This window comes from Manis javanica, chromosome 11 (assembly GCF_040802235.1).
Source record: "Manis javanica isolate MJ-LG chromosome 11, MJ_LKY, whole genome shotgun sequence".
In the NCBI taxonomy this organism is placed as follows: Eukaryota; Metazoa; Chordata; class Mammalia; order Pholidota; family Manidae; genus Manis; species Manis javanica.
Window position 1 is genome coordinate 29458010 of NC_133166.1, and position 19859 is coordinate 29477868.

At 38.0% G+C, this 19859-nt stretch overlaps 1 protein-coding gene across 15 annotated transcripts in view; it reads right to left on the reverse strand.

The window, feature by feature from the left end:
- STK33 (serine/threonine kinase 33) overlaps window positions 1–19859 on the reverse strand; it is a 197635-nt gene that overhangs the window by 37646 nt on the left and 140130 nt on the right. For all 15 annotated transcript variants that reach the window (XM_073216126.1, XM_073216124.1, XM_073216128.1 and 12 more), the window contains one exon: window positions 16206–16291. In XM_073216126.1, coding sequence (XP_073072227.1) covers window positions 16206–16291 — 86 coding nt within the window. The remainder of the gene's footprint in view (window positions 1–16205; window positions 16292–19859) is intronic.

Sequence of the window (19859 nt, forward strand, 5' to 3'; positions counted from 1 at the left end):
TAAACAATTTTTAAACTTTATTTCTCCCTTGACTGACTTTGGTTTTTAGATGTATTTTGCCCCAGGATTTCCTCTCCCTGGACGTACAACTAGACTCAGAATAAATTAGGAAAAATGTACTTATAACTTCCGGGGGTGGGAGGAGAGTTACAAATATGATATGAAAGTTTGGTAGAACTAATCTGTAAAATCATCTGGGTCTAGTATTTTCCTTGTGAAAAATTTTAAACTACTTGTCAATTCTTTAATTATAGGACAATTCAAGTTTTCTATTTATTCTAGAGGCAGTTTTATGAAGCTGTATTTTTCTAGGAAATGAAATTTTGTCCATTTTGCTCATTTTCAAATTTATTAGTATATACTTATTTGAATTCCCTTATATTTTCTTATCTTTTTAATCTATATCCTTTTTCTCTGCCTTATCCTTGTCATACTACCTTTTTCATATGTAATATTATTTTTGTCTTCTCTACTTCTTTCTTGATTATTTTGCTAAAGAGTTATCTATTTGTTGATTTTTTCAAAGAATCAAATGCTGGTCTTATTCTTCTTTTTTCTACTTTTGATTTCTATTTAGTTTATTTTCACTCTTAGTTTTATGTTTCCCTTACTTTATTTGGATATATTCTGTAGGGATTTTTTCCCTGAAATTTTAAATTGGATATGTAGTTCATTTTTAATTTTCTTCTTTTCTAATGTTAATATTTTAGGCTATATACTTCTTCTAATACATTATACTGCATTCCACAAGTTTTGATATGTTATATTTTCATTACTATTCAGTTTCAGGAATTAAAATTTTTTTCTCATTTGTATTTATTAACTCATGTTTCCACACATATGCAGATAGTTAATCTTACTGATACTAACTTTTACTTAGTTGTGTAGTGTCAGAGAAAATGATCTATGTGAAATTCACTGACTTGTCTGCTTCATAGCCTAGTACAAAGTCAATTTCAGTAAATGTGCTATGTGTGCTAAGAAAAATGTGTATTCTCTAATTTTTGGGGTACAGAATTGTATATGTGTCCAGTAGGATAAGCTTGTTAATTGTGTTAAAATCTCTATACCTTTGTTTTTATTTTCATTTGCTTCATATATCAATAATTGAGAAAAGTGCATTAAAATTTCCTCTTATGATGGTGAATGTACAATTTCTCCATGTAATTTTGCCAATTTTTTAATGTATTTTTGATGTTACATATTTTTTGAGGTTGTATTTTTGAGGTTGCATACATGTTTAAAATTATTATATAATCTGTTTGAATTGAACTTTTATCATTATAAAGTAACCTCTTTTAATGGTGATTTGTTTGTGTTAAGGTGTATTTAACTGATATCAAGTCAGCTATACAGGTTTTCTTTGGTTAGGGTTTGCCTAGTATATCCTTTTCCAGTCTTTTTATTTCAATATTTCTGTCTTCTTATGCTTCAAATATGCTTCTTGTAAATACAATTAGCTAGATTTTTAAAAATTCAAGCTGACAATATGCCTTTTAATGGATATTTCTAACCCATTAACTTGTAGTTATCTTTATATTTGGACTTGTTTCTACCATTTGAGTTTATTATTTAAATTTGTCCCACTCTGTACGCTTTTTAAACCTTTCCTTCTTTAAAAATCTGATGCCTACATCTTCCACTTAGCATCCCCTCATGTTCTCTCTCCCTTCTCAAAGCTTATTATGTGGCTATTATCTCACACTTTATTTCTTAGTTATCATAAATATACTTCCTCCTCTTCTTCTTTGGTCTTGTTTTGTTTGGTTTTGTTTTGACAAAAACAAACTTCACCAAGGTATTTAAAGATTCATGCTACACTGCTCCTGCAGCATCTAGCAGATATGTTTTTCTTCCTATTTAATTACTGCTACCAAGTGTTTTAAGTGTAGAACTTGTATGGCAAAGCTTCTGAGACCTTGTATATTTGAAAATATTTTTATAATTCCCTTTCATTTGAATGACAATTTGGATGGACATAAAATTCTAAGTTTAAAGTTATTTTTCCTTTAATACATTTATAATATTACTTCATTTATGCTACACCCAATGTTGCTGCTGAAAATTAATATGCCAATGTGATTCTTGTACTCTTTTTCTTTGATTTGTTCTCTCTGGGAGCTTTTAGAACTTCCTCTTTTTTTTTAACTCACCCTGTTACTCTGTTTTTTAAGTGTATTTTTTTTATTGAACTATAGTTGATATACAATATTATACTGGTTTCAAGTATACAACACAGTGATTCAACAGTTATACACATTATTAAATCCTCCCCCCAACTAGTGCAGTTACTATCTGTCAACATAGAAAGATGTTATAGAATCATTGACTATATTTTCTATATAGTCTATAACTGCACTTCCATCCTTGTGACCAACTTATAATAAGATTGTTGTTCTTAAATTTCATTACATCTATTTTGTCAGTTTTTCCTTCTCTCTCCTATTTGCTATTCTATCATCTAGTTAAAGCTGAACTTTTTCTTCTTTCTTTACTTTTGATGAATTTATCTCTATTATTTCTTTAAAGATTTTTTCCTCCCCCTTTTTATTCTCCAAGATTTCTATTATATGGATTTCAGTCCTTTTATTCTCAACTTCACATATCTTTTATTTCATATTTTCAATTTACCTTCTTCTGTTTCCTTTTGTAAAAAGTTCCATAATCTGACCTAGTTTTTAATTCATTCTTCAGCAGCATCCATTTCACTATTTATCCTATATAATCACATTCTGTATTTCAACTATTAGACCTAAATGGTTCTACTTGGTTCTGTTTTATCATTTCATATTCTTGTGTAAATGATTAACATCTTCCCTTGTCTCTTTTAGTATGCTCACTTTGTTGACTTAAAAATTTTTGGACTGCCTATTCTGAACTCTCCTTGAAGTGTCTGAAACTTGGGGATCCCCCAGGGAATACTGGCTCCTCAGGAGGACGGGGCTTGGTTCTGAGGGTAGATACAGGCCCTCAGCCCCAGGAACTCAAGGAAGAGTGCGGAGAAGATCTCTGGGCACCAAAAACCTGCCTCCACCAAGCAAATCCTCATTCAGGGTTTTATCCTTACCAACCTTCTCCTCCAAGGAGAAACACCCTTAGGAGAAGACACTCCTTAAAAGTGTAGCCCATCAGTCCCAGGACTTGGAAGCCAACAGGTAAGAAGTCAATGTCTAAAACCAGTCACTTCCCACCAATTTTTCTTAGCTTCCAACTCAAACCAGGCTTCAGTGTTGCTCTGATTTTGTTACTTCAGACCCCTTTGAGGGTACAGGCACTAATGTCCCAAGGCAAAGGAAGAGAAGCGTAAGAGGAACTTGAGGTGTTTTGTGTCTTCCTCTTTCAACTTCCTGCCCTGGCTGCAGCCTCATCCACCATACAAACCAGTTCAAAATATCCTTTTATCTGCCCAGGGGTTTCTCACACTATTCTCTGAATCCTGGTATCATGAGATTTCTCTCTGAAGTTATTTCAGGTTTAATTTTCAGAGAAGATGCAGTTATCTGTCCTAATTCAGTATTTTGGCAGGGGCCAGACCCTCCTCCAGCTGGCCTCCTACTAGGTGTTTTCTGACATGTAACACAAGCAGATTTAAAGAACTGAATGACACTGCTATGTCAAAACTCCTTCAATTCCTATTTACTTAGTTACATAGGGTTCTCAGTGCCTATAGTTATAAAAATTAAAAACAACAGTACAATTGATTCTGAACACTCTCTTTCTGAAAATATGTCATATTCAGTCATAGATGAACTATTGGGAGGAAATGCAGCCCTATCCATCCACTAGAGAAATGCATTTCCAATATAATTTTACTTATGCTTAATAATTATAAAAAATTAGAATTATGTATTGTTGATCAATTATGTACTAATTACCATGGCAAGTCTTCTTCGAATAATTTTTAAACATTTAGAGTGTATAGTTATTCAACAAATATTTATTGAATTAAGTATATACCAATCATTGGCTACTGAATAAATCCCCAAGGTTTCTGGTTCATGAGCTGCTTCATAACATAATTTTAACAAAAACCTTCGTTAAACAGGGCTTCAACAACATATTCACATGCATAAGATAATTCACAATTTAAAAAAATAACTAAATACAGTAAAATAAAACTAAGTGTCTTAACTTATTTAGGATGAAAGTATACAATAGGAAAAAAAATACCCAACAATTAGGCATCAGAAAGTTTTCATTCTCTAAGGGCTTGTTCACGTTAGCAAAGACAGTTCTGAAATTAGACCCTACACCTTGATTACAAGTGCCTTTCTAAAGTGTGACTATTGCACTGTAATTTGTGGTATACTTGAGGGGAGAGACTGTGTTTTATTCATCTTTGTACCCCCATAGTGCCTGATGGATTAAAATCAAAAGATACTTGTTTAAATCAATATAGACATTTAAATACTGTCCCATTTGAAAAAAGCAACCTTCCAAGATTGCTGCACTATAACAATAATTTCCTTCATTTCAAAGAGCATGTATTTGTTCTCCATCACTGATGACAAGAAGTTAAAACTCTTTAGCCTGGGATTAAGTCCCCTCATAATTTTCTTTCATTTTCTAAAAGTGCATTTCCCATTTCCTTCCTTCAAACATCTTATCTGCCAGTCAAACTGAACTTCCTGATTTCACACTTGCTGACCTCTGTACCTCTGGTCATTTGGCAATTTCTTGTGTCATTTATCATTTTCTTTCTTCCATTGTATCTTTTACATAGCTTGTCTCTGTTACTAGATTGCAAGTTCTTATGTCACAGACATGTCCCATGTCTTTAACTATATTTATCACCTAGCACAGGGCCTGCGTGGCACATGGCAGGCACCAAAAAGAAAATCTGTTGAAAAGATATTACTGAATGTATGAATAATACAAATAATTATCAAATCTGGAAACTACTTTTAGAATGAAGAAAAATATTTCCTTAATTTATAGCAGGGTTCTTAAATATAAGTAGGCATTAGAAATACCTGGGAAACTGGGGCGGGAGCCAAGATGGCGGCGTGAGTAGAGCAGTGGAAATCTCCTCCCAAAAACACATAGAGCTATGAAAATATAACAAAGAAAAATCTTCCTAAAATAGAGACCACAGGACACAGGACAACATCCAGACCACATCCACACCTGCAAGAACCCAGCGCCTTGTGAAGGGGGTAAGATACAAGCCCCAGCCCGGCGGGACCCGAGCGCCCCTCCCCCCGGCTCCCGGCGGGTGGAGAGAAACTGGAGCAGTTTTTTTTTTTTGGCGAGCGCTTTTTGGAAGCCTTAGAGGGACGGGCCCCCGTTGCTGGGGAGGCAGGGTGGCGGGACCGGTGAGGAGGTGCCTGGGAACGGCGCCGGAGGACAAAGAATATCCCGCGTTTCTCCCTGCGAGACCTGGGGGCGGGTGCCTGAGACCGGTGCCTGAGGACGGAGGAGGTCGCGCGTTTTTCCCCTTTTTTTTTTTTCTCTTTTTGGCAAGCGCTTTTTGGAAGCCTTGAAGGGACGGGGACCCCAGTGCTAGGGAGGCACGGTGGCGGGACTGGTGAGCGGGTGGCTGGGACCGGCGCCTGAGGACAAAGAATATCCCCCGTTTTTCCCTGCGGGACCGGTGGGCGGGTGCCTGAGACCGGCACTTGAGGACAGAGGAAATCGCGCGTTTTTCCCCTTTTTTTTTTCTCTTTTCTGCGAGTGCTTTTTGGAAGCCTAAAAGGGACAGGGACCCCGGTGCTAGGGAGGCAGGGCGGCGGGACTGGTGAGCGGGTGCCTGGGACCGGCACCTGAGGACAAAGAATATCCCGCATTTTTCCCTGTGGGACCGGTGGGTGGGTGCCTGAGACCAGCACCTGAGGACGGAAGAAATCGCGCGTTTTTCCCCTTTTTTTTCTCTCTTTTTGCCAAGTGCTTTTTGGAAGCCTTGAAGGGACAGGGACCCCGGTGCTAGGGAGGCAGGGCGGCGGGACTGGTGAGCGGGTGCGTGGGACCAGTGCCTGAGGACCAAGAATATTGAGCGTTCCTTCCCTGCGGGACCAGTGGGTGGGTGCTTTTTGGAAGCCTTGAAAGGACAGGGACCCTGGTGCTAGGGAGACAGGGCAGCAGGACCAGTGCGCGGGTGCCTGGGACTGGCACCTGAGGAAAAAAAAAAAAATCGCGTGTTTTTTCTTTTTTTTTTCCTTTCTGTTCCCTCTCTCATTGTTGCTGTTGTTGTTTTGGTTTGGAGAGTGCTTTTTGGAAATCTTAAAGGGGCAGGACAGGTCACTTAGACCAGAAGCAGGGAATCTGGGGATCTCTGGGCACTCTAACCCCCTGGGCAGCAGGGAGCACAGAGGCCCCTTACGGAGATAAATAGTCTCCTGGCTGCTCCCCCTCTAACGGGGCTCCACCATTTTGGAGGAACAGCCCCAGCCAGGCCAAGCCCACAGCAACAGTGGAGATAAACCCCAAAGCAACTGGGCAGGAAGCAGAAGCCCTGTCTGCGCACAGCTGCCCAGCACAAGCCACTAGAGGTCGCTATTCTCCCAGGAAAAGGCTACAAACCAACAAGAAGGGAAGCTCTTCCAGCGGTCACTTGTACCAGCTCTGCAGACTATCTCTATCACCATGAAAAGGCAAAACTACAGGCAGACAAAGATCACAGAGACAACACCTGAGAAGGAGACAGACCTAACTAGTCCTCCTGAAAAAGAATTCAAAATAAAAATCATGAACATGCTGACAGAGATGCAGAAAAAAATGCAAGAGCAATGGGATGAGATGCAGAGAAAAATGCAAGAGCAGTGGGATGAGATGCAGAGAAAAATGCAAGAGCAGTGGGATGAAGTCCGGAAGGAGATCACAGATGTCAGGAAAGAGATCACAGAAGTGAAACAATCCCTGGAAGGATTTATAAGCAGAATGGATAAGATGCAAGAGGCCATTGAAGGAATAGAAGCCAGAGAACAGGAACGTATAGAAGCTGACATAGAGAGAGATAAAAGGATCTCCAGGAATGAAACAACACTAAGAGAAATATGTGACCAATACAAAAGGAAAAACATTCGTATTATAGGGATACCAGAAGAGGAAGAAAGAGGAAAAGGGATAGAAAGTGTCTTTGAAGAAATAATTGCTGAAAACTTCCCCAAACTGGGGGAGGAAATAATCGAACAGACCATGGAATTATACAGAACCCCCAACAGAAAGGATCCAAGGAGGACAACACCAAGACACATAATAATTAAAATGGCAAGGATCAAGGACAAGGAAAGAGTTTTAAAGGCAGCTAGAGAGAAAAAGGTCACCTATAAAGGAAAACCAATCAGGCTAACATCAGACTTCTCAACAGAAACCCTACAGGCCAGAAGAGAATGGCATGATATACTTAATGCAATGAAACAGAAGGGCCTTGAACCAAGGATACTGTATCCAGCACGACTATCATTTAAATATGATGGTGGGATCAAACAATTCCCAGACAAGCAAAAGCTGAGGGAATTTGCTTCCCACAAACCACCTCTACAGGGCATCCTACAGGGACTGCTCTAGATGGGAGCACCCCTAAAAAGAGCACAGAACAAAACACACAACATATGAAGAAGGGAGGAGGAGGAATAAGAAGGGAGAGAAGAAAAGACTCTCCAGACAGTGTATATAACAGCTCAATAAGCGAGCTAAGTTAGGCAGTAAGATACTAAAGAAGCTAACCTTGAACCTTTGGTAACCACGAATCTAAAGCCTGCAATGGCAATAAGTACATATCTTTCAATAGTCACCCTAAATGTAAATGGACTTAATGCACCAATCAAAAGACATAGAGTAATAGAATGGATAAAAAAGCAAGACCCATCTATATGCTGCTTACAAGAAACTCACCTTAAACCCAAAGATAAGCATAGACTAAAAGTCAAGGGATGGAAAAACATATTTCAGGCAAACAACAGTGAGAAGAAAGCAGGGGTTGCAGTACTAATATCAGACAAAATAGACTTCAAAACAAAGAAAGTAACAAGAGATAAAGAAGGCCACTACATAATGATAAAGGGCTTAGTCCAACAAGAGGATATAACCATTCTAAATATATATGCACCCAATACAGGAGCACCAGCATATGTGAAGCAAATACTAACAGAACTAAAGAGGGAAATAGACTGCAATGCATTCATTGTAGGAGACTTCAACACACCACTCACCCCAAAGGATAGATCCACCGGGCAGAAAATAAGTAAAGACACACAGGCACTGAACAACACACTAGAACAGATGGACCTAATAGACATCTATAGAACTTTACATCCAAAAGCAACAGGATATACATTCTTCTCAAGTGCACATGGAACATTCTCCAGAATAGACCACATACTAGCTCACAAAAAGAGCCTCAGTAAATTCCACAATATTGAAATTCTACCAACCAATTTTTCAGACCACAAAGGTATGAAAGTAGAAATAAATTCTACAAAGAAAACAAAAAGGCTCACAAACACATGGAGGCTTAACAACATGCTACTAAATAATCAATGGATCAATGAACAAATCAAAATAGAGATCAAGGAATATATAGAAACAAATGACAACAACAACACTAAGCCCCAACTTCTGTGGGATGCAGCGAAAGCAGTCTTAAGAGGAAAGTATATAGCAATCCAGGCACACTTGAAGAAGGAAGAACAATCCCAAATGAATAGTCTAACATCACAATTATTAAAACTGGAAAAAGAAGAACAAATGAGGCCTAAAGTCAGCAGAAGGAGGGACATAATAAAGATCAGAGAAGAAATAAACAAAATTGAGAAGAATAAAACAATAGCAAAAATCAACGAAACCAAGAGCTGGTTCTTTGAGAAAATAAACAAAATAGATAAGCCTCTAGCCCAACTTATTAAGAGAAAAAGAGAGTCAACACAAATCAACATAATCAGAAATGAGAATGGAAAAATCACGACAGACTCCACAGAAATACAAAGAATTATTAAAGACTACTATGAAAACCTATATGCCAACAAGTTGGAAAACCTAGAAGAAATGGACAACTTCCTAGAAAAATACAACCTCCCAAGACTGACCAAGGAAGAAACACAAAAGTTAAACAAACCAATTACAAGCAAAGAAATTGAAACAGTAATCAAAAAACTACCCAAGAACAAAACCCCGGGGCCGGACGGATTTACCTCGGAATTTTATCAGACACACAGAGAAGACATAATACCCATTCTCCTTAAAGTGTTCCACAAAATAGAAGAAGAGGGAATACTCCCAAACTCATTCTATGAAGCCAACATCACCCTAATACCAAAACCAGGCAAAGACCCCACCAAAAAAGAAAATTACAGACCAATATCCCTGATGAACGTAGATGCAAAAATACTCAATAAAATATTAGCAAACAGAATTCAACAGTATATCAAAAGGATCATACACCATGACCAAGTGGGGTTCATCCCAGGGATGCAAGGATGGTACAACATTCGAAAATCCATCAACATCATCCACCACATCAACAAAAAGAAAGACAAAAACCACATGATCATCTCCATAGATGCTGAAAAAGCATTTGACAAAATTCAACATCCATTCATGATAAAAACTCTCAGCAAAATGGGAATAGAGGGCAAGTACCTCAACATAATAAAGGCCATATATGATAAACCCACAGCCAGCATTATACTGAACAGCGAGAAGCTGAAAGCATTTCCACTGAGATCGGGAACCAGACAGGGATGCCCACTCTCCCCACTGTTATTTAACATAGTACTGGAGGTCCTAGCCACGGCAATCAGACAAAACAAAGAAATACAAGGAATCCAGATTGGTAAAGAAGAAGTTAAACTGTCACTATTTGCAGATGATATGATACTGTACATAAAAAACCCTAAAGACTCCACTCCAAAACTACTAGAACTGATATCGGAATACAGCAAAGTTGCAGGATACAAAATTAACACACAGAAATCTGTAGCTTTCCTATACACTAACAACGAATCAATAGAAAGAGAAATCAGGAAAACAATTCCATTCACCATTGCATCAAAAAGAATAAAATACCTAGGAATAAACCTAACCAAGGAAGTGAAAGACTTATACTCTGAAAACTACAAGTCACTCTTAAGAGAAATTAAAGGGGACACTAATAAATGGAAACTCATCCCATGCTCATGGCTAGGAAGAATTAATATCGTCAAAATGGCCATCCTGCCGAAAGCAATATACAAATTTGATGCAATCCCTCTCAAATTACCAGCAACATTCTTCAATGAATTGGAACAAATAATTCAAAAATTCATATGGAAACACCAAAGACCCCGAATAGCCAAAGCAATCCTGAAAAAGAAGAATAAAGTAGGGGGGATCTCACTCCCCAACTTCAAGCTCTACTACAAAGCCATAGTAATCAAGACAATTTGGTACTGGCACAAGAACAGAGCCACAGACCAGTGGAACAGATTAGAGACCCCAGAAATTAACCCAAACATATATGGTCAATTAATATTTGATAAAGGAGCCATGGACATACAATGGCAAAATGACAGTCTCTTCAACAGATGGTGCTGGCAAAACTGGACAGCTACATGTAGGAGAATGAAACTGGACCATTGTCTAACCCCATATACAAAGGTAAACTCAAAATGGATCAAAGACCTGAATGTAAGTCACGAAACCATTAAACTCTTGGAAAAAAACATAGGCAAAAACCTCTTAGACATAAACATGAGTGATCTCTTCTTGAACATATCTCCCCGGGCAAGGAAAACAACAGCAAAAATGAGCAAGTGGGACTACATTAAGCTGAAAAGCTTCTGTACAGCGAAAGACACCATCAATAGAACAAAAAGGAACCCTACAGTATGGGAGAATATATTTGAAAATGACAGATCTGATAAAGGCTTGACGTCCAGAATATATAAAGAGCTCACACGCCTCAACAAACAAAAAACAAATAACCCAATTAAAAAATGGGCAGAGGAACTGAACAGACAGTTCTCCAAAAAAGAAATACAGATGGCCAAGAGACACATGAAAAGATGCTCCACATCGCTAATTATCAGAGAAATGCAAATTAAAACTACAATGAGGTATCACCTCACACCAGTAAGGATAGCTGCCATCCAAAAGACAAACAACAACAAATGTTGGCGAGGCTGTGGAGAAAGGGGAACCCTCCTACACTGCTGGTGGGAATGTAAATTAGTTCAACCATTGTGGAAAGCAGTATGGAGGTGCATCAAAATGCTCAAAACAGACCTACCATTTGACCCAGGAATTCCACTCCTAGGAATTTACCCTAAGAACGCAGCAATCAAGTTTGAGAAAGACAGATGCACTCCTATGTTTATCGCAGCACTATTTACAATAGCCAAGAATTGGAAGCAACCTAAATGTCCATCTGTAGATGAATGGATAAAGAAGATGTGGTACATATACACAATGGAATACTACTCAGCCATAAGAAGTGGAAAAATCCAACCATTTGCAGCAACATGGATGGAGCTGGAGAGTATTATGCTCAGTGAAATAAGCCAAGCGGAGAAAGAGAAATACCAAATGATTTCACTCATCTGAGGAGTATAGGAACAAAGGAAAAACTGAAGGAACAAAACAGCAGCAGAACTACAGAACCCAAAAATGGACTAACAGGTACCAAAGGGAAAGGAACTGGGGAGGATGGGTGGGCAGGGAGGTATAAGGGGGGGAAGAAGAAGGGGGGTATTAAGATTAGCATGCATGGGGGGGGAGGGAGAAAGGGGAGGGTGGGCTGCACAACACAGAGAGGACAAGTAGTGACTCTACAACATTTTGCTAAGCTGATGGACAGTAACCGTAATGTGGTTGTTAGGGGGGACCTGATATAGGGGAGAGCATAGTAAACATAGTATTCTTCAGGTAAGTGTAGATTAAAAATTTAAAAAAAAAAAAAGAAAGAAAGAAAGAAAAGGGGGATTACTCCTTGATAGGATAAAACTATTGGTAAATCAAAGATCAACGCATGCTTTAAATATCCTTAATGTTGATCACTTAAAGGGTGTCAGATGATCAGCTATGGAGGTACTCTTTTCTGATAATATTCCTTTCTCTTAATTAAAAAAAAAAAAAAAAAGCAGTTACTGTGTGCTGACCTCCAATGAGTTCTGCACAGTGGTATAGAGGGCATGTCAAAGTGTGGGCAAAGGGTCTGTTTGTTTCTACGCAGAAGATCAAGGCCTAGCTTGGATACCCAGAAAATGAACTAAGATACGATATGAGGAGGAGCTTCCGGCATCAGCACTCTCTGGAGGACTCGTGCCGGGGGATGATCATCAAAAAGCCTCCACAGGGATCCGGACGATGCTGCGGTTGTGGCTGCATCCAGCCCACCATCTCCTGGACTTGCCATAAGAAGGAGGAGGGAGATGTCTAGGCTGGCATGTGCATACAGTGAGACAACGAATTTGACTGGATCTGTACTGTTGGAACTCAACCAGGAGTTGGGAGGGGTGCAAGTTGTAGCACCCCAAAATCTCATGACTATAGACTATCTATGGTTAAAAGAACATATGGGATGTGAACAGATCCCAGAAATGGGCTGCTTTAATTTGTCTGATGGTTCAAGTACAGTTGGAAAATATCCATCATATCATAGATAAATTTTCACAAATGCCTAGGGTGCCTAAATGGTTTTCTTGGCTTCACTGGAGATGGCTGGTAATTATAGATTTGCTTTGTTTATGTCACCGTATTCCTATTATGTCAATATGTGTGTGCAAATTAGTTAGTAGTTTAAAACCTATACATACTTAAGGTACTATACAAGAAGATATGTCAAAGAAATAATCAATCCTCCCAAGTTTCCTTCATATGCTACATCTATAGCTTTTCTTCTTCCTTCCTAATTACAAACTTTAAATAGAATTCGTGCCTCATATCGAATTTACCGAGTATCATAATTCCTCCAGGTGGTAAAGATACCTCGAGACAAGTGCTGGGCATAGAAGCCACAGGGCATAAATCTGCAAAGAAGTAAAAAGCTAACCTTTGCAAACAATATGGCTTCTCTCTCACTTACCAACTTTACATTTCCCTGTATGGCCCCGGAAGATGACTGGTTAGCCAGAGACGGGTAAGATTCCTCAAGGGAGGAACAACCTAAGACAGGCACAGTCGCAGGGGGGCCATCAGGTGAGAATTTGGGGATCAACAGAGGTGAGGCTCAGAACCTCATCCCCCCTGCTTTGAGAGAAATCTTCTGCATCCGTGGATGTCTTGCTGCCCTTGTCTAGCCTGGATTAATACTTAGTCCATAGGCACACACCTGATCATCTGATCATCTACATTTGCCTTCTTACAGCACTAAACTATGTTTTCTACCTTTATCTTGCATCTACCTACCACTTCAGCATTTTATTAAAAATAAAAATAATAATAATAATAGGAGAAATGTGGGATCAACATATAAATCAAGTACAAAAATCAAATGAATATTCATATTTGACCTGATGGTTTATAGGTCATATTGCATGATCAAAACCGAAAGTTTCTGTGATGACTGCCCTTGTACTGTTCACCATGTAAGAATTTATTCACTCTGTAAGAATTCGTTCACCATGTAAGAACTTGTTCGTTATGCTTCAGAAGATTGGAGACTGACGAGAATTAGGCTTGAGATGGATTAATGATTGTACATTGAGCATTGACCCCCCTATACTGAATTTTATTGTTGTTAACAACCATTTGATCAATAAATATGAGAGATGCCCTCTCAAAAAAAAAAAAAAAAAAAAAAAAAAAAAAAAAAAAAAAAAGAAATACCTGGGAAACTTGTTAAAAATTAAAGAATTCCAATTCTTGGTATTAGTTCTCACAGGGGGTCTTGAAGGAATACCCAGAGGCAACTGCAATTATCTAATAAGAAGGAATAAACTCCTGAACCACTGTTGAGAGTAAAGAGCACAAAAAGGAAGAAATGGATACAAGAGGATAACAGATACACACACTCCTGGCAATGAAATCATCATCGACCTCTCCTCTTCCTTTGTAGGAAAGTCATTTTTTAGCTGTTTTTCCTTACATCTAATCTTTGACTTTTGAAATCAGGATAACATTATATGTTTCTTTTAAGTTACAGTCACTTAAATGTACATAGAGAATGATTATTTTTTCTCTGAATATTTTTCAGATACGTAATTTCAAAATGTATAATACATTGGTTAAACCACAGAAACTTTTTATCTAATAAAGCTCTTTGAAAAAAATGTTACTGTGTGTTAAATTATTGCAAAAGATAAGCTCTGGTTATAAAGCAGCCAGGCACCGAAAGAACTAACATGTTCTCTTTAGATTATTTCAAACAGAGGATATGAATTACAGGAAGTAAGACTTCAAGTGGTTCAGAAGAAAAGACTTTGCCTTTCAGAAGTTCATAAAATGCCAGCATTCTAAACTTCATACACTGAAGTCCTTAAGATAGTCTGATATAGTACACATTGTCACTTCTCTCTTCACTTGGCAAAGCCTACATAGAGACAAATGTTACAGAGGCTCAAAAATGAAGACTTCTGGAAAAATGACCAAAGCCAGAAATAAAATTATACTAATTAGAAAACAAACAATTAAATGGCCTAACCCGAATGTTGTGTGATGCTGAAAAGAGAGATTTCTAAAGCGCACCATCTGTTTTAGTTTTTGATTTCGTGGTACTACAAATCTACTCAGAATGGTTTTGCAATGATCTAGCTGCTAGCTCATTTGCACAATTACTTTAGGTCAGAAATGCTTATTGCACAGAATGATTTGAGAGATCAACCCATTCATAGAAGAGGGCAAATATAGCCCATTTTTGAATGAAGACTTTTCTTAGCCCTTGAGGAAAAAAAATATTATTCAAAGAAATGATTAGAATTATCCAAAGGAAAATTAGAGATATAAAAGAGTAGTATCACTATAAATTTATGGTATAAATTTATCTGGGCCTTCAGGGTTACCATCAACCTCTCTGTTGGCCAGTCTAATGGAAACTTCTCATTATCATCTTGACCCCTCAGCAGCATATACCTGGGAGTTGACTGCTCTTGTTTTCTCAAACATTTCTTGCACTTAACTTCCCTGGCACAACTCTCTGGTTCTCCTCCTTCCTAATCAGCTATTCCTTCTCAGACTCCATTGCTAGCTTCTCCTCTCTCAATGCTGTAGTGTCTAAGGGCAGGATGCTGTGGGCTCTTCTCCTTTCTGTCTGTATTCTCTTCCTAATTTATCTCTTCAGCCTAATGGTTTTTCATGCACTCCTGATCCCCAAAGTTTTTTTCCTGCTTATATAAGTTTGGAGATAGGAAGTCAAGGTGTGGCATGGCAGCTCTGTGAGCTAGAAGCACTGGTTCCTTGCATCTTGCTCTGCAATCCTCAGTTTATAGATACCATTTTATTCTAACATGGCTACTCAAACTCCACCCATCACATAAGCATTCCAGTCATCAGGAAAGAAGATGGGCATGAGGAAGGCCATACCCCCGCCATTTAAGGACACTTCCCATTGCTCCTACTTTCACTGAGAGCTCACCGGGCTCTGTGATCACTAGCAAAGAACAAAGCACACTAGAGAGCATGGTTTCCAGCTAAAAGTCAGGATCCTCACTACCATAGAACAAAAAGAGAGCAAATATTGAGAGGTAAGCAGCAGCCTTTTCCAAGGCGCCTACTGTGCCCAGGTAATGTTCTAGGTACAGGGTTACAAAGATCAGTAAGACAAAGAAAAGATTCTTTTTAATGCAATTGTAAATAGGATTGTTTGAGGCATTTAGTCTAGTGGAGGAAAACAATAGGTAAATGAATATACTCAAGATTTCAAGCCAGGTAGTAGCCATTGTTAGGAAACCTTGGCTTTTCTGAGTCCCCAAAGGTTCCTTGCATCCAAAGAGATGAAAGAAAAGTTCCATTGCTTTATATCACTAAATTATACAGACTGTTTCAATATTCTACAGCTTTACTAATGGACATTTCTCAGTCCTATCCTACTAGGCTTGATACCTTCATGACATGGAGCAAACCAAGTTCATTTAAACTTCTATAAACATACATAAACAACTGTGGTGATAGTTTTAACATTTGAAAATACCCATCTCAGAAATGTGTCAAGACTCAGTGATTTTTTTTAACTTGTCATAAGATGAAACAAATGGACTGTTTTAAGAAGACTATATATAAACTACAAGGCCAAATGAAATGAAATAAGTATTGGCAGCATATCAAACAGGAAAAAAAAAAGTAATACTGTAACTTACTGTTAACCATTGGTTATCCAGAAGTTCCTTAGCTGTGATTCTGTGAGCAGGATCTACTTTCAAAAGTTGTTTCAGAACACTTTTAGCTGCAAATAAGAGAAAATCTTAAAAGTCTTATTTATCTTAACTACAATTAATACCACACATTTTCCAATTTATTTAGGATTAGGTCTGTATGACATGAAAGAAAGATGCTAATTATAAAATAAATGCCATCAATATAAATGGCTAATAAGTAAAGTTTAAGGCCTATAGTGAAGTTTATTACCTGGATTACCTGGTTTATGGTCTGTAGTAAAATACCTGGCTTATGGTAAATAGTAAAACTTAGCTAGATATCAGCAAATTTCCTCTTTAATCTTTATTTTGCATATTCTCTTATTGTGTATTTTCTGTTTTTCTTGGAAGTTTTGACTGTAACAATCACAGTGAAGATATCACTATTTCAACAAGTAAGTTGTATTTTGTGTGTGTGTGTGTGTGTGTGTGTGTGTACTAGAAAATAGAAGGAATAATTCCAAAATCATTATGTGAGGTTATCATTACTCTAATACCAAGCCAGACAAAGACACTACAAAAAAATTAAATTACAGACTGATATCCCTCATGAACATAGATGCAAAAATCCTCAACAAAATATCAGCGAATGAAATTCAAAAATACATCAAAAAGATCATTCATCATGATCAAGTGGGATTTATTCAAGGGATGCAAAGATGGTTCAATATTTACAAATCAATCAGTGTGATACACCACATTAACAAAAGAAAGGATAAAAACCATATGATTATCTCAATAGATAATGAAAAGATTTTTGACAAAATTCACCATTCATGATAAAAACTCTCAACAAAGTGGGTATAGAGAGAACATATCTCATTATAATAAAGCTCATCTGTTACAAACCCACAGCCAACATCATACTTAATGGTAAAAAGCTGAAAGCTTTTCCTCTAAGATCAGCAACAGGACAAGGATGCCCACTCTTACCACTTCTATTCAACATAGTAGTAAAAGTCCTCGCTACAGCAATCAGACAAGAAAAAGAGATAAAAGTTACCCAAATCAGTGAGGAAGTAAAACTGTCACTATTTGCAGATAAAATACTATATATAGAAAACCCTAAAGACTGTACCCAAAAACTATTAGAATAAATGAATTGTTAAAGTTTCAGTAAAAATGAACAGACAGAAATATGTTGCATTTCTATCTACTAATAACAAACTAATGGAAAGAGAAATCAAGAAAACAATCCCATTTACAATTGCATTAAAAAGAATAAAACACCTAGGAGCAAATCTAACCCAAGAGGTAAAAGACCTGTATTCTGTAAGACATTGATGAAAGAAATTGAAGAAGATACAAATAAATGGAAAGATATTCCATACATATGGATAGGAATAATTAATATTGTCATGATGGCCATCCTGCCCAAAGCAATTTACAGATTCAATGCAACCCTAATCAAAATACCAATGACATTTTACATTGAACTAGAGCAAAAAATCCTAAAATCTGTATGGAATCACAAAAATCCTGAATAGCCCAAGAAATCTTGAGAAAGAAGAACAAATTTGGGAGTATCATACTCCCTGATTTCCAGCTATAGTATGGAGCTACATGGATTAAAATGGTATGGTACTTGCACAAGAATAGATATACGGATCAGTGGAACAGAACAGAGAGTCCAGAAATAAATCCATGCATATACAGTCCACTAACATATGACAAAGTAGGCAATAATACACAATGGGGAAAGAGAGTCTCTTCAATAAATGGTGTTGGGAAAACTGGACAGCTCAATACAAAAGAATGAAACCAGACCAATATCTTCTGCATACAGAAAATAAACTCAAAATAGATTAAAGCCCTAAATATAAGACAAGAAACCTTAAATCTCTTAGAAGAAGAAATAGGCAGGAATCTATTGAACATCAGCATTAGTAATTTTTTGCTGAATATACCATTCAAGGAAAGAAACAAAAGCAAAAATAAACAAGTGGGATTACAACAAATGAAAAAGCTTCTGCACAAGCTTTTTTCCTTTAAGGAAACCATCAGCAAAACAAAAAGGCAATCTACTGTATGGGAGAATATATTTATAAATGATAAATCTGATAAGGAGCTAATGTCCTTAATATATAAAGAACTCATACAACTCAACACCAAAAAACCAAATAACCCAATTTAAAAAACGGACAGAAGAGCTCAAAAGACATTTTTTCCAAAGAAGCCATACACATGTCCAACAGCCACATGAAAAGATGCTCAACATCATTAATCATCATGGAAATGAAAATCACAGCACACTGAGATATATTGCCTCACACCAATCAGAATGTTGATGTGTTGGTGAGGATGTGGAGAAAAGGGAACCCTCCTTCACTCTTGGTGGGAATTTCAGCTATTATTTCTTCAAATAGACTTTACCCTTTCTCTCTCTTCTTATTTTTCTGGGACCCCTATAATGTGAATATTGCTTCATTTGTAGTTGTTGCAGAGATCTCTTATGTCTTCTCATTTTTATAAATTTTTTTCTCTGTTCTTCAGCTTGGTTACTTTCGACTACCCTGTCTTTCACTTCACTGATCCTTTCTTCTGTATCCACTAGTGTACTATTCATTCCCTCTATTGTATTTTTCAATTCAGTTATTGTATTCTTCAGCCCTGACTGGATCTTTTTTATATTTTCTACCTCTCTGCTGAAGTTCCTCCCTGAGACTGTCTATTCTTTTCCCCAGTTCAGTGAGCATCTTTATGGCCATTGCCTTAAATTTCTTCATCAGATTTCTTATCTCTGTTTCATTTACCACTTCTGGTGTTCTATCTTGTTCTTTTGTTTGGGACATACTCCTCTGCCTCTTTATTTTGTCTGCCTCTCTGTGTTTGTATATATGTACTGGATAAATGAGCTATACCTCCAGGTCTTAAAAGCAGTGCTTTGTGCTTTGTGTAACAGGCATCCTGTGTTGCCCAGAGGTGAGAAACTGCTCACATGAGCCAGGTGCTCCAGGGTATTCCTTACTGTGGCTAGTATGACTGCTGTTGGTGTGCTGTGGGCAGGGTGGACTCTGCCTGGCTGCCTGCAATGGCTGAACTCCATTGGCCTGGCTGTGTTGGGTAGAGCATGTTTGCAGAAGAATGCTGGGGCTGAGCAAGTGGAGTAGGTGGAGAGTTTCAGAATTGGCTTCCAGAAGTGTCTGGTCAGTGGGGCTAAGGTAGGGCTGTAAAAGTGGCATTTGCCAACCCTTTTCTCCTCTGGGTAGAGCTCACTGGGGCAAACAGCCCCCTGACTCTCTGGCACACTTCCCAAGGCCAGCAAATCTCCCTTCAAATTGATGCCTCTTTGTTGGGTCGCAGAAGGATCAACAGAGCAGCATGCCAGTCTTCCACAAGTGGAGACTCAGCTTCCCATAGTGCTCCAATTATCCCTGGTATCCAGCCCCATTAACCTTCAAAGCCCAACACTGTGGGACTTGTATTCCTGGAACAGATCCCCAGGACATTTTACACTCAGGTGTGCTGAGCTCCTGAGTATTCTTCTCATCCCTACTCTTTTCCTTTCTTCCTCTTGCTTGGGAGCAGGGAGGGCTTGATCCCCATCCATTGCAGCTCTGTCCCTCCTTAACCTTCCTCAGCGTGGTCTTCTCTTTT